Raw genomic sequence first — 16,140 nt, 5'->3', positions numbered from 1 at the left:
CAGTATCTCCTGCCCTCTATCTCTTCATCCCTTGGAACATCTTCATACCAGTTCTTCATGCGGATAGCGGAATAAGAGACTGGGTCCATGGCCTTGTAGTTCTCCCTCACTTCCTTGTTCTTCCGCCTTGAAGTGACGGACTTGCGAGGAGCATTGGGTGTAAACTCGTCACTAGATCGATCATGCCTTGAGCGTCTCCGACCACCCCGAGAAGCACCACCTGTGAGAAGCAAAGGCGGGTAGCAAAGAGAAGGTAATGCTCATAAGTCATGTAAGATACAGTAATATACTCGAGAAACATGCTATAAGTCGGTACAAATCTAGACATGATAGATTGAAGCAAAAACTGCAGCGGCGATGAAGCTCCAGGCCGGATAATCCGGTCCCTGTGGGGCGGATAATCCGGTTAGCTGGGGGCTTGGATAATCCGGCCCTGCGAAAGATGCAGTTTTCCAATCAAAAGCTTGTCTAAGACTAGATCGGCCTCATAGCATGCAAGAGGAGTACACTACACGTGATTTGGAACAACTAGACACCAATTCCACCAAGAAAATAGCACATATAAAACACAACATCTAGGGTTAGAGATTGTGAATCATACCCACATCCATTGTGGAAACCGCTTGGAGGAGAAGGTAGCTAGGGAGGAGATGCACCCGATCCACCCAAGAACTCCGAGAGGGGGCGGACAGAGCGTCTCCGGCGAGGAGGAGGAGGTCCGGCGATCTTGAGAGGAGAAAGAGGAGAGAGAGGCGCGTGGGGGGTGGTGTGAACCGTTTGCACCCCCGCTGCCTCGACCTCAACCCTTTCAAGATCTGCCCAGGCCGGATAATCCGGCCCTAGCTTAGGGCGGATAATCCGGCCGGGCCGGATTTTCCGGTGTCTCCTGGGGCCGGATTATCCGGGGTTCTGGAAAATTCCAGAATCACCGGGAATCCGGCCCATCTTTCGTTGGTTATTTGCATGACCCATATGTGATACAATAATGTATCATGTCACATATAAGGTGCAAATTTACCAATAAGATGGAGCAACCTAGATCATCCGACCGAAACACCTCAAACTCCAAGTTTTTACCAAACATGACAAATGAGCAAGATGGAAATGGCTTATAGGAGAGAGTAGGCTTAGGTTTTAGAAGATACAAACTGTTAATGGTACATGGTCACTCAAGTTTGCAAGATATGAGCAAATAAGGCCAAACTAGAGTGATTTCCCATAAGAACATGGAGTTGTCAAATAAAAGGCGATAAGATCCAAATAACTCCAACTCTTCACAAAGAAGAGTGTGGTGGCCTAGGCCACCATATATGAGTGTTGTGGCATGGCACCGCGAAGATATATCTTGGGTCCAAGCCACTACTCATCATTGAAGCTCACATATCAACATATGATATAAAGAGAATGAAATCTTTAATGTTGGCATTATGGGGGGAGGGATAGCTCAATTATTTAAACCGCACTCCCCCTATTTCCATGCCCACATCTAAACCAAATAAAGTTTTGAGACGAAGGTGTGTTTGCAAGATGGTCAAGCTATACTCCTTGAATCGATGATATTTAGCTCATTCCTCAAATAAGTGAACCTTGCTTCATCAAGAGGCTTCGTGAATATATCGGCAAGTTGATCTTTGGTAGGAACATAGATGAGCTCAATATCACCACGGGCAACATGATCCCTAATGAAATGATTCCGGATCTCAATATGCTTCGTTCTTGAATGTTGCACCGGATTATAGGCAATCTTGATAGCACTTTCATTGTCACATAATAGAGGCACTTTGTCACAAATGACACCGTATTCCTTTAAAGTTTGCCTCATCCATAAAAATTGAGTGCATCCACTTGCGGCGGCAACATATTCGGCTTCAGCGGTGGAGAGAGATATACAATTTTGCTTCTTAGATGACCAACACACCAAGGACCTACCAAGAAATTGGCAAGCCCCGGAGGTTGATTTCCTATCATCCTTGTCTCCCGCCCAATCCGCATCGGTGTACCCATTGAGAATAAAACTTGAGCCTTTGGGGTACCAAATACCATATCTTGGGGTATCAACCAAATATCGAAAGATTCTCTTGAGAGCTATCATGTGGCTCTCCTTAGGAGAAGCTTGATACCTTGCACACACACCAACACTCAACACTATGTCCGGTCTAGATGCACAAAGGTAAAGCAAGGATCCAATCATGGAGCGATATACCTTTTGATCCACCTCTTTACCATTGGGATCAAGTGCAAGATGACATTTGGTAACCATAGGAGTGGCAACACCTTTCATCTCGGTCATCTTGAACCTCTTGAGCATGTCTTGGAGATATTTTGCTTGGTTGATGAAGGTTCCTCCTCTCAATTGCTTGATCTCAAAACCAAGGAAGAACTTCATCTCTCCCATCATAGACATCTCAAACCTATCGGTCATAAGCTTTGAGAATTCATCATTGAAAGCTTTGTTAGTAGAGCCAAAGATAATATCATCAACATATAATTGGCAAACGAAAAGCTCCCCATTGACCCTCTTAGTAAAAAGAGTGGGATCGATTAGCCCAACATCAAACCCACGGTCTACCAATAATTCCTTAAGGTGCTCATACCAAGCTCTAGGAGCTTGTTTGAGACCATAAAGAGCTTTATCGAGCTTGTAGACATGGTTAGGGAAGTTGAGATCCTCGAACCCCGGGGGTTGCTTAACATAAACCTCTTCATGTATAGGACCATTAAGAAATGCACTTTTCACATCCATTTGTTGTAACTTGAAGTTATGATGCGATGCATAAGCAAGAAGGATACAGATGGACTCAAGACGAGCCACGGGAGCATAGGTTTCTCCAAAGTCAATTCCCTCAACTTGAGAGAACCCTTGAGCCACCAATCTTGCCTTGTTCCTCACAACATTTCCAAACTCATCTTGCTTGTTCTTGAATATCCATTTAGTGCCAATAACATTGCGGCACCCCTTTGGCTTCTCTACTAATGTCCACACTTTGTTGCGCTTGAAATTGTTGAGTTCTTCGTGCATAGCTTCCAACCAATCCAAATCTTCAAGGGCTTCAAATACTTTCTTGGGTTCCACTAAGGAGATATAAGCATGATGGTTGCTAAAATTAGCCAATTGCCTTCTTGTGGAAACCTTTGCCCTTATATCACCAAGAACCTTATCATGAGTGTGATCACGAAGCTCAAGGTTCCTTTCTCTTCTTGCTAGACGACGGGCCTCGATCTCCTCCTTGGTTCTTCTTGGCCTTGGAGGTATCACTTGATCAACTTGATCTTTTGGGTCCCCTTCTTGACCTTCAACTTGAGCAACTACAATCTCTTGTGAGTGCTCAACATCATGTGCTTGATCTTGGACATCATTTGGTGTGGAGCAAATATCAAATGGATACTCGTCGGAACCATCATGAATTCTTGGTTGATCATGAGCTTGATCTTGTCCTTGATCTTGTCCTTGATCTTGTCCTTGATCTTGCACACTAGAGGGAGGGTTTTGTTCTTGTTCTTGGGTTGGTGCATCATTTGCTTCACTTGATGGGGTTTGTTGATGTTGAGAAGATGAGGGCTCCACCGTGGTAGAGCATAGTCCTTCCCGAGACGCCACACCGTGTCCCTCAATGGGGCGGAAAAATCCCACACCCATTCTTACTATGGCATCTTGAGGTATTTCATCACCTGCACAAACATCAACTTGCCCCACTTGGGAGCCATCATTTTCTTCGAACTTCACACTACAAGATTCAATGATAATCCCGGAGGATACATCAAAGATTCTATAAGTGTGAGATTCGGCACCGTAACCAAAAAATATACCCTCCAAAGCTTTAGGAGCAAATTTAGACAAACGAACCCCTTTGATTTTGTAGAAACACTTACACCCGAACACCTTGAAGTATGAGATATTAGGCTTGTTCCCGGTGAGTATTTCATATGGAGTCTTGTTCAAGCCCTTGCGGAGATAGAGCCGGTTAGAGGAGTGGCAAGCGGTGGAGATGGCTTCCGCCCAAAAGTTATAGCGGGATTTATACTCCGCCATCATAGATCTTGCCATATCCATAAGAGTCCGGTTCTTCCTCTACGCAACACCATTTTGTTGAGGGGTGTAAGCAGCGGAATATTGATGTCGAATCCCCTCATCACTAAGAAAATCATTGAGTGTATAGTTCTTGAACTCGGAGCCGTTGTCACTTCTTATTGCCATAATGAGGAGGTTGTGTTGGCGTTGCACCTCGGTAGCAAAGTCAATGAATATTTGTTGAGTCTCATCTTTCGTCTTGAGAAAGTAGACCCAAGTGTATCTTGAGTAATCATCAACTATCACCAAGCAATGTTTCTTCGCACCAAGACTTGCATGAGTAACGGGACCAAAGAGATCCACATGAAGGAGCTCCAAGATCCTCTTGGAAGAGATGATAGTCTTGCTTGGATGCGGAGAGTCATGCATTTTTCCTTCAACACAAGCCCTACAAACACGATCTTTGGCAAAAGACACATTTTCCATTAGTCCCACAATATGGTTCCCCTTGTGAAGACTTTGCAAAGTTCTCATGTTGACATGGGCTAGGCGGCGATGCCACAACCAACCCACGTCCGCCTTTCCGAATAGGCACATCGCACTTGTCGTGGTGGTCCCCGAAAAGTCCACCACATACAAGTTGTGTTCGCGATACCCAACGAATGCGACTTTTAGAGTCTTGCTCCACAAGAGGACCACAATATCTTTATCAATAAAGACGGCGAAACCCATCTTGCCAAGGGCGGAAACGGAAAGCAAATTGTAACCAAGGGTTTTGACAAGCATGACATCCACAAGAGTAATGTTGTGTGCAACCACAACCTTGCCAAAACCCAATACCTCGGATGTAGAATTATCGCCAAAGGAGACGGTGATATTATTTATGTTGGGCCTCAACTCCTTGACGAGGTTCTTGCCGCCGGTCATATGACTTGTACATCCACTATCAAGTACCCATTTTGAACCTCCGGTGGCATAGTCCTACATGAGATCAATTCTTGGATTTAGGTACCCATTTTTCAATGGGTCCTCTTTTGTTAGCAACAAGGGTCTTTGGAACCCAAATAGACCAAGCAACATAACCATCATATGGACCAACATATTTAGCATAAACATCACCATAATAATCTTTAAAGAGAACATAGTGAGGGTTATCTATTCCCGCACCATCATCATTAATGGTGTTGCCCTTTCGGGGTTCACCATTAGCTTTCTCATGTGCGGACTTGGTCTTTTTCTTGTTTGCCTTTTTAGCCTTGGTATTAAAACCAAGTCCCTCCTTCCCATTGTTTGACCTTTGCTTACTCAAAAGATCATCCAAGGAAAGTTTACTTTGGGGAGAGGAGGTCCTAGCAAGTTCATCTTTCAACCTAGCATTTTCCTCAATTATATTTGCATGATCACATGAAGGGGTAGAGGTACTAGGTATGTCATATGAAGCAAGCCTAATTTGAAGTTGCTCATAAGACTCGGAGAGGAGAGAGTATTCACTCTTCAAGGCTTTGTGAGCCTTGTCTAGTTCATCTAGATCCTTCACAAGTTTCTCATGATCAACACCAAATTTGGCCTTTTCCTTTATAAGCACTTTAGTCTTAGCTCTAGCAAGATCTCTAGCTTTAGTGAGCTTGTTAATTTTATCTTGAGGCTCTTCAAGAGTTTCTAGCCTCTCCTCAAGAGAAGCTATAGTTTCTTGACTTTCCTCAAGAGCATTTTTAAGGGCATGGATTTCAAGAGAGTCTTCTCTCTCTATTTGACCCTTTTTCTCAAGCATATCACTTTGTTGAGCTATACGAACCATGAGGCTTGAAACATGCTTCTTAGTGTTACCTTGTAGGTTACTAATGAACTCATCAAACTCTAGCATCTCTTGTTTCACTTTTAGACTAGCGGGGTCAACCCCTAGATCATTAGCAATGTTAGGCATAGAGGGGTTAGGAGATGATACCTCGGAAGATTTAGCCATAAGGCAACTTTCTTCCTCCACATGAATGACCTCATTGGGGGATTCACTTGGTGATGAAGAGTTAGTGGAGAGGGAGGCAAGAGCGACCAATCCATTAGAGGTTGCATCTTCTTCATCATCAACATCATCATCTCCGGAGGTATACTCTTCTTGAGTTGATAGCACAATAGGTGTGTCCAAGGAGGACCTTGCCATGAAGCAATGTGCATTCTTGATATGAGGGTTCTCATTGGGAGATTCAAAGAGAGATGAAGAGGGTATGTTAGTGGTGACGATGGCGGCCAATTCCTTTGAGCTTTCTTCATCTTCATCACCACTAGAACTTTCAACTTCATCGGATGAATATTCTTCCCTTGTTACTAGCATAACTCTTGAGGGCCTCTTGCCCTTCTTGGTCTTGTTGTTGTAGAACTTCTTGTTGAGGGGCTTTGAATATTTGCCCTTTGAGTCTTTGCTCTTGTCCTTGGGAATGAGCCTCCCATTATGAAGCTCTCTATTCTCATAGGGGCATTCGGCAATGAAGTGGCGCTTGTCATCACAATTGTAGCATGATCTTGTCTTTGGACCAAAGCTAGTGAACCCATTTTTGTTGTTCCTCTTGATGTTGTCTTCCTTGGCCTTGGAGGGATCAACCCAAAAGGATTTTGCATGGAAGGCCATGTGATCATGGTAGTGGCATTGCAAATCTTCCGGATAGGACATACTCCAAGATGCCCTATAAGATTCTTGAGGAATCACTTCTTCAACGGAGTTGACCACCAAGGCAAGGTTGGAACCTTTTGCCATCCCAAGAGCACGATTGCGAGAATCATGAGAGGTTTCCTCAAGCACCTTGAGAGCTTGCATCTCGTGCACGACTTGTTGAGAGGTGAGAGAGGAATAGCATTCCCTTCCCACAAGAGTCTTGACATCAATGGGTACAAATGGCATCATGCATTCAATGTACTTCTCCTTGATCCAAGAGTCATTGATGTGGGTGGCACCAATAAGCCGGAAGGCATCGGCAACGGTGAGAAGTCTTCCATACATGTCTTCATGATCTTCATCCGGTAGCCTCATGAACCCTTCGACTTTATTCTTAAGAGCATTATACTTGTTCCTCCTTGTGCTCTCACTTCCAATGCAACTAGCGGTCAAACCATCCCAAGCTTCCTTGGCGGTGGTGTAGTTCCGGACACGATGCAATTCCTTTGTCCCCACACTAGTTTGAATCATGTGCAAGGCGGTGTTGTTGAGTTGACTATCAACCGCTTCTCTTCTAGTCAACTTGTCGGGGTTGTATGGCTTGAAGCCCTCCAAGATGATTCTCCATAATTCATTGGAGGCACTACAAACATGAGAGCGGAACTCAAATTGCCAAGTATCGAAATTATCAATAGAAAACTTAGGTGGGTCGCCCCGAATGTTCAAATGGGGATGGGGAACCGGTATATCGGGAGATAGGAAAGGTGGAGGTACTCGATTGTAGCTCTCACTTCCACTAGTTCCCTTGGGAGATGCAATGGGGGGTTTGTCAGTGTTTGAGTTATCACCATCCATGGGTGTGGTAGCGGAGGGTAATACCGAAGTATCACCCTCTACAACCGCATCCGTGATATTAACCTCTACGGTGGGAGCCACGGGACGGGGAGGCGTCAAAAGCTCGGAAATCATTTTTCTCATGCTTTCCGTTTGAGCATCCATGTATGACTTCAACGAGTTGATGTCATCCATGGTGATCGGCCTAGTCTCCCCTTCCGATGGTTCCTCGTCCGGCATACTCTTAGGCGGTTAAGCCCGAAATAAGAGCCGAGGCTCTGATACCAATTGAAAGGATCGTATGCCGCACCTAGAGGGGGGGGTGAATAGGTGCTAACCAATTTTTAGTTCTTTTTCAATTTAGGCTTGACACAAAAGGTAAATTCTCTAGATATGCAACTAAGTGAATTTACCTATATGACAAGGCTAACAACTAAGCAAGATATATCTAAGCAATATAGAGATAGAATAGGATAGAGGTAACCGAGAGTGGAGCACGCGATGACACGGAGATGATTCCCGTAGTTCCCTTCCTTTGCAAGAAGGTACGTCTACGTTTGGAGGAGTGTGGTTGCTACGAAAGCCAAACCAACAGCCACGAAGGCTTCACTCAGATCTCCGGTGAGCAACGCCACGAAGGCCTAGCCCACTTCCACTAAGGGATTTCCTCGAGGCGGAAACCGGGCCTTTACAAGGTTCTTGGGGCACACATCCACAACCAAATTGGAGGCTCCCAAATCTGTTACAACACAACAATCAACAACAATACATCAACACAAATTAACTAGGGAACCAAATAGGAACACTAGCATGAGATCCCTCAAACAAGAGAGGGGGAAATGAAGAATGCTTCGGTGAGGATGTAGATCGGTGTCTTCTCCTTCGAATCTCCAAAGATCAAGAGGTTTGGTTGGGGGAGGAAGGAGATCTTGCAAATCTTGAGTTTCTTGAGGTGGCTCTAATGGATGTGGCTTGGCAGATTTCTTGTGTAATGATTGAGCAAGCAACCAAGGTAGAAGAAGGGGGGTATTTATACCCCCTCTCAAAAATGAGCCGTTGCAGCTTCCGGGGGGCCGGATAATCCGGCCTAAGTAAGGGCCGGATAATCCGCCCCCCCCGGATAATCCGGCCTACGGGACAAAACAGTGACATTATCCGGCCAAATGTCCGGCCCTATGCCAGAGAAGCTTTTCTTCCAGTCCTTAGCCAAAAACGGGGGGGCCGGATATTTCCAAAATATCCGGCCCGGATATTCCGGCCCTGGTACAATACCGGGACAATATCCGGGCAAATGTCCGGCCCCCATACTGCGCTGCTTTTCCTCGAAGACTTAGCCAAAATCAGGGGGTCGGATATTTCAACAATATCCGGCCCGGATTATCCGGCCTGGCCATCTTTTGCTGTTAACTTTTGACAGACCGATCAAATCCAACACACATAAATATGAATCTATGTAAACCCTGTACCACTTAAACAAACATTAGTGTATCACATATATTGACATCAAACACACAAAACATAATGTGAGAGATGTTCTTTCACTAACCCTAATTTTTTTGGCTTTTTCTGGATAGGAAAACACTCACAACTCAACTATGGGGTGGATTGTGGATGGCTTACCGAGGAAAACTGGAAATCTGATACCAAGATGATAAGGGGTTGCCCGATCTTCTCAGTAAGCGACGGGTGTTGATGAACACACGATGGTAGCAGCGGATGAAATCGATGATGATGAGGAGGATAACTTGTATGACGCGACGAACTCTCGATTGATTCGCGATGCTAACGCAACAGCTCTCAACCCTGCAAGATATTCGCAACTCCACACACTTGCACACGTAGCTGCCGACCACGAAGCGGTAAATTGCAATCTTCTAATCCCCAATGGAACAACAGATCACACAAACTTTCAGTAGCAATAAAACTCCAGATCGCAACGAATTGGAGAGTTGGGATTCAATAGTTCTGCATAGCAAACAACTAAGAATTAGGGTTTATCTTAAACGTGGTCTAAAGCAGCTAGGGGGTCATACAAGGCACTTATATAGGCGTATGGGATGAGTTCTGGTCGAAAAGATACAAAAATAACCGACCCAGAATAGATCTGGTCGAGACAGACTCAGACTAGGCCGGTCTGGAGCCCGGTTGACTAGGTCTGGGACCGGGCTGGCCGGTCAAGACCGGGCCAGGGACCTGGCGGCAACCGGAAGTGTCACAGATGCCCTTCCAGTTGGCCCCAGTACGTTGCCCGGTTGGCTCCGGGGTGGATCCGGCGTGCCGCCCGGTTGAACCGGGCCGGGGACCGGGCGCGCCGGTCTGGTGGCCGGTCTGACCGGGCGCTGGGCCGGCCTGGACGACTTCTTATCCTCTCGAGCATGCCTCCCGCTCCTCCCTCGCGCGTCCATGAGATATCTTCATGTCCAGCTCCATGTCCAGCTTCACGTCCATCTTGACGTCCGTCTTCACGTCCAGCTGCTCCTCTACTCCTTGTGCGATGCTCGTCTCCTCTTGATACATGATGATACATAAGTAACAGGACTTAGGAAGTATAAAGTTCTCATCAATCAAAGTATCGTTTAGAAACAAGTTCACCTGTTGTTTAAGTAGCTTCGCACGAGCCCTTGTAATTGGTCCAATCCTAACTTCATTGGACTTGAGCTTCACAGCAGGTTCATCTTCATTTAACAATGACAGAGGTAGTGGTGTAGTAGGGATGTCTTCATCACCATAAGTTTGGACAAAACCAAACCCTTTGATCACCTCATCAAAGCAAAGATTCCAACTTCATGACGCTTTGCCTAGTGGTTGGGGTCACAGTGGCGCGCCCAGCGACCGGAGTTCGATCTCTATCAGGGACGAATTTCTGGAATTGTCACGTCAAGTCCCGCTTCTACTATATCGGTAGTGTCTAGTTCTTCCTAGACACTATTTCATTTTTTAATAAATGGATCGCTGAAGTTTGCATACCTTGTCAACATACTTAGGATCGACAAAACCCTTGGCTTGCACCATCTACAACTCTTCCTCAATGTTTCCATTAAGGAACACGGTTTTCACATCCATCTGCTAGATTTCATAATCGAAAAATGCAGCAATTGCTAACATATTCCTAAAAGACTTTAGGATCGCTACGGGTGAGAAAGTCTCCTCGTAGTCAACTCTTGAATTTGTCGAGAACCCTTTGTGACAGGTCGAGCTTTACAGACGGTCACATTGCCATCATCGTCTGTTTCTTTTTTAAAATCCATTTGTGCACAATGGCCTTGCGGTCATTGGGAAGGTCCACCAAAGTCCATACTTGGTTTTTGTACATGGATCGCATCTCGGATTTCATGGCTTCAAGCCATTTGTCAGAATCTGGGTTCATCATCGCTTCATCATATGTCGCACGGTCATCGTTCTCAACTACCATGACATTCATGATAGGAACATACAAATCAGGACTTGTATGTGTCCTTGATAACATGCGAAGTACGGTAGTACCCACTTTAGGAGTTTCATGATATGTATCATTAGTTCCCTCTTCATTTGGTGAAGTCACCACCAGAATAGTTTTCGTCGCTGCGCTACTCGCCATTTCATGAAGAGAAGGTTCAGTAACCTATTTGAGTTCTACCTTCCTTCCACTCACACCTTTTGAGAGAAACTCCTCCAAAAAGGATCCATTCTTGGCAACAAAAACTTTTTCCTTCCGATCTATGATAGAAGGTGTACCCAATTGTTTGTTTAGGGTATCCTATGAAGACACATTTTTCCGCTTTAGGTCCGAGTTTATCAGGTTGAAGTTTCTTCACATAAACATCGCATCCCAAAACTTTTACAAATGATAGCTTAGGTTTGTTGCCAAACCATAATTCATACAGTTTCATTTCAATGTATTTAGATGGTGCCCTATTTACAGTGAATGCAGTTGTTTCTAGTGCATGGACCCAAAACGAAAGTGGCAGATCTATGAGGGACATCATAAACCGAACCATATTCGCCAATAAAGTACGGTTCCGACGCTCGGATACACCATTACGCTGTGGTGTTCCAGCAGGAGTGAGTTGTGAAACTATTCCACATTGTTTCATATGTTTGCCAAACTCGTAACTAAGATATTCTCCTCCACGATCGGATTGTAGAAATTTGATCTTTTGATTACGATGATTTTCTATTTCACTCTGAAATTCTATGAAATTTTCAAATGTTCGAAACTTGTGTTTCATCAAGTAGATGTATCCATATATATTCAAATCATCCGTGGAAGTAACAAAGTAACGATATCCACCGTGTGCTGACACACTCATTGGACCACACACATCAGTATGTATGTTTTCCAACAAGTCTATTGCATGTTCCATTGTCCAAAAAACGGGGTTATAGTCATCTTGCTCATAATGCATAGTTCACATGTCTCAAATGATTCTTAATCAAGTGATTCTAGCAGTCCATCAGAATGTAGCTTCTTCATGCGTTTAACACCAATATGACCTAAGCGGCAATGCCACAAGTATGTAGCAATATCATCATTCAACTTAATTCTTTTGGCACTCACATTATGAATATGTGTACTACTATCAAGATCCAAAAGAAATAAACCACTCTTCTCATGCGCATGACCATAAAAGATATTATTCATATAAATCGAGCAACCATTGTTCTCATACTGGAATGAATAGCCGTCTCACATTATGCAAGATCCAGATATAATGTTCATGATCAACACAGACACCAAATAAAAACTATTTAGGTTCATAACTAATTCCGATGGTAAATGGAGAGGTAGCGTCCTGATACGTTGCGAATGTATCTATAATTTTTGATGCTCCATGCTTGTTTTACACCAATTTATGTATGTTTTGTTTACACTTTGTGGCACTTTTATGTATTTTCCAGAACAAACCTATTAACAAGATGCCATAGTGTCAGTTCCGGTTTTCTTCTGTTTTGTATTTCAGAAAAGTTGTATAGGAAATATTCTCGGAATTGGATGAAACAAAAGCCAAACCTCCTATTTTTTCCGACACGAGGACGGAGTCCAAAGGAGAGACGGAGGAGGGCACCAGGGGAGGCACACCATGCCTTGGCGCGACCACCCCCTGTCCGCGCCTAGGGGTGGTGTGGGGCCCCCTGGCACCCACCGACCTCGCCCTTCCGCCTATAAGAAGCATACCGACGCGAAAACCCTAAATCATCCAGCCTCCATCCACGAAAAGCTTTGTAGCTCCGCTGCTGTTGCAAACAACTTTCAGAGGACATAAGTCTCTGTTCCGGCACCCTTCCGGGACGGGGAATTGCCCCCGGAGCCATCTCTATCGACTCCACCACCATCTTCATTGCTGTTGCTACCTCCCATGATGAGGAGGGAGTAATTCTCCCCCGAGGCCGAGGGCTTCACTGGTAGCTATGTGGTCTATCTCTCTCTCTCATGGTGTGATCTTTATGTGATTGTGAGTTTGTAATCTAGTTGAATAAGTAGATGTTATCCTTCAACTATTATGCTACTCCAGTGGTTTTACTATGTGATCTTCGGGGACACCTTGTCCCACGGTGTGAAGGTGACCGTGTGCATACCGTGTGTGTCTCAATACTTATGAATTGTGGTGTCTTGTTAGTACCATCTTTGTATGCTCAAAGTGATAGCGTGGGGCATCCATAGATTGGGAACACAAACTTTAAGGAGTGTTTATGCAGCCCTACGCGGTGAATTTGTGTTTGTTATCCAACCGGAGAGTGGTTCAGAGTAGCATGTGTGAAGGGATAATATTTATGTATTCAATTATGATATCATTGTTGAGAGTGTCCACTAGTGAAAGTATGATCCCTAGGCCTTGTTTCCAAGCATTGAAACACCATTTACAACCAGTTCTGCTACATGTTTGCTTGCTCCCATTTTTATTTTAGATTGCAATTACCACTCATAATCATTCATATTACGTGTATTTTACTCTCTCTTCGCCGAACTAGTGCACCTATACACCTGACAAGTGTATTGGGTGTGTTGGGGATACAAGAGACTTCTTGTATCGTAATTGCAGGGTTGCTTGAGAGGGATATCTTTGACCTCTACCTCCTTGAGTTCGATAAACCTTGGGTGATTCACTTAAGGAAGACTTGCTGCTGTTCTACAAACCTCTGCACTTGGAGGCCCAACACTGTCTAGAAGAATATAAGCGTGCGTAGACATCACGTCCCGACGATGATCACATCAACCTTTGATCCATTGCCAACACGCATCGTCACCTCATCCTTTGCTAGTTGTCGCTTATTCCTTGGCCCCTGTTTTGAGTTACATATGTTAACAACCGAACCAGTATCAAATACCTAGGTGCTAGTTCAAGTACTAGTAAGGTACTCATCAATAACATGTATATCATATATACCTTTGTTCACCTTCCCGTTCTTCTTATCATCCATGTATTTTGGGAAATTGCACCTTCGGTGCCCAGTGCCCTTGCAATAGAAGCACTCAGTATCTAGCTCAGGGACAGCCTTGGCCTTCTTCTCAGTTGCGACAACAAATTTGCCGTCCTTCTTGAAGTTACTCTTTGGCTTGCCTTTCTTGCCATTATTCTTGAAACTGGTGGTCTTATTGACCATCAACACTTGATATTCTTTCTTTATCTCCACTTCAGCATTTTTTAGCATCGACAAAAACTCAGGGAGATACTTGTTCATGCCCATGCATGTTATAGTTCATCATAAAGCTCTTGTAGCTTGGTGGCAGAGACTAGAGAACACGATGATATCCTAGCTCAATGGGGATTGTTATTCCCAGGGCTATGAGTTTATCGGCATACCCAGTGACAAGGTATCAACTTGTCAATGCCTATGGATTGTAGGCTAGGGTTTAGTTGGAAGTAGAGGGTAAGTAGATCTCGAAGGTTTCAGCCGAAAAGTACTCGATGATTATGAAAACTAGGGTTTGCAGACCATGATTCGATTGATTCGTCATCCCTCGACTCCCCCTTTATATAGGAGGTGGAGCCGAGGGATTCGTGCTATACAAGTTTACAGAGTCCGGGACGGTTTCTAACTCATCCCGCCAGATTACAAATAACACTTCCTATTACAACTCTTTATCTTTCCTTAATAGATCTTGGGCTCCCGAATCTTCTTATTCTTCGGGTATTGGGCCTCCAGTAAACCCCGGGTACCATCTTCGGCAAGCCCATTTGGGATGCCTATGTCAGTAGCCCCCGAGATTTTGCTTGAATCGTAGAATCAGGGAAAATCTCCACTGTTTATTTTTATTCGAAAGCTTTAACTTTTTTATACTTCTTCACATAAAATTCTATATTGTACAGGGATAATGGTAGTTGGGGCTAGTTCATCTGACGGATCAGGTACTAGTTAACTGCTCTAGTGGCAATCCGCAAAAACCTACTTCAAAATCACGTCCCTGGACATGATCTCGGGATACTGGTGTAAACTTTGACAGGTGCCGCTTAAGGTCTTACCATTCTGTCGAGTCCCAGTCAAATTTATCGGGTACCTAACGCGTCCGTTAGGATTTTTCTTCGTATCTGTTGATACGGATAAAAGTAGCAGAGCGCAGTCTTCGGCGATGCCACGCCCAGCAGAACGGATCTGGGGTCTTACCTTCGCAAATTTGCGGCATTCAGAAATTGATCGCAACTTCGGCGTTCTGAGAATATATTGTCGAGTGCTTTTCCGGCTGTTGGAATGGCACATTTTATCGAGTCAAATATGACTTATATTGCTCTCCCGATGGGAGTATATGTAGAGTTAATTATAACTCGAAATATACTCTCTTGCTTTTCTATTTTTCCTTTATTAATTTCATCGGGCACGCGAACAGCGTTCCCGATGGGAGTAGCCCCCGAGGCTACAACCAAGAACTTGTGCTTGGTTGTAGGCTCAACGTTTTAGTCCACCTTGTCGCTATATTGTCATTATTTCCCAATATGTTCTCTTTCTTCTTCTTTTTCTATCTCTCGGGTGCGCGAACAGCGCTCCCGATGGGAGTAGCCCCCGAGGCTACAGCCAAGGACTTGTGCTTGGTTGTAGGCTCCCGCAATTTCTATATTGCCATACTTGAAATTTTACTTTTTGTCGAAGTAGCCCCCGAGCATTTGGGCAAAAACTTGTATTTGATCAAAGGCTCCCGAAGTATTGAATAATTCTTCCTGTCGCCAATCTTCTTTTATTTTTCTTGTCGACATGCTTCCCTTAATCAAATTTACTTCATCCCTCTCGAATAATCGTGATTTTTCTGCCCTGTGGGTCCATTGCTTCCATCACGTTGACACGTCGTGTAAGTGGGGGACACACGTCCTCCGCTTTTTCTGGCGCACGTACGGTAACGCCTATCTCAGTAAAAATACCTTTTTGCCCTTGTATCCAGAAGATCTATTCTCACCACACGATTCCTTCATCCAACGGCACACTGCTTCACCCGATTCTTATATAAACCTTTCTTCAACCTCCGTTCATCCCCTCGCTTGCGCCGCTCACCTGTTCCTCTTCGCAAAACTTCCCCTGCGCCCAACTCTCTCCGATCTTCCGCACTCACATACATTGCTCTGCCCATTGCCGTTGATGCCACCGCGCGCGCGTCTGACTTGCCACAGCACTCCGGAATCCAAGATGGCCGCCGAGGATCTTGAGTGGGAGAGATCCAAAATCTCCAACCAAGACACCAACA

At 44.7% G+C, this 16,140-nt stretch overlaps 1 protein-coding gene across 1 annotated transcript; it reads right to left on the bottom strand.

Annotated features, from left to right (window-relative positions):
- Nucleotides 1-13,658: 13,658 nt before the first annotated feature.
- LOC139830242 (uncharacterized) lies at nucleotides 13,659-14,156 on the bottom strand. The gene is made up of 2 exons (XM_071818248.1): nucleotides 13,866-14,156; nucleotides 13,659-13,751 (listed from the first exon to the last, which is right to left on the bottom strand). Exons 1-2 carry the CDS (start codon nucleotides 14,154-14,156, stop codon nucleotides 13,659-13,661), a joined length of 384 nt encoding a protein of 127 aa, XP_071674349.1.
- Between the last annotated feature and the right edge of the window lie 1,984 nt (nucleotides 14,157-16,140).

This window comes from Lolium perenne, chromosome 4 (assembly GCF_019359855.2).
Source record: "Lolium perenne isolate Kyuss_39 chromosome 4, Kyuss_2.0, whole genome shotgun sequence".
NCBI lineage: Eukaryota > Viridiplantae > Streptophyta > Magnoliopsida > Poales > Poaceae > Lolium > Lolium perenne.
The sequence above is the reverse complement of the archived record's forward strand: the minus strand, read 5'-3'. Positions and strand labels throughout refer to the sequence as shown.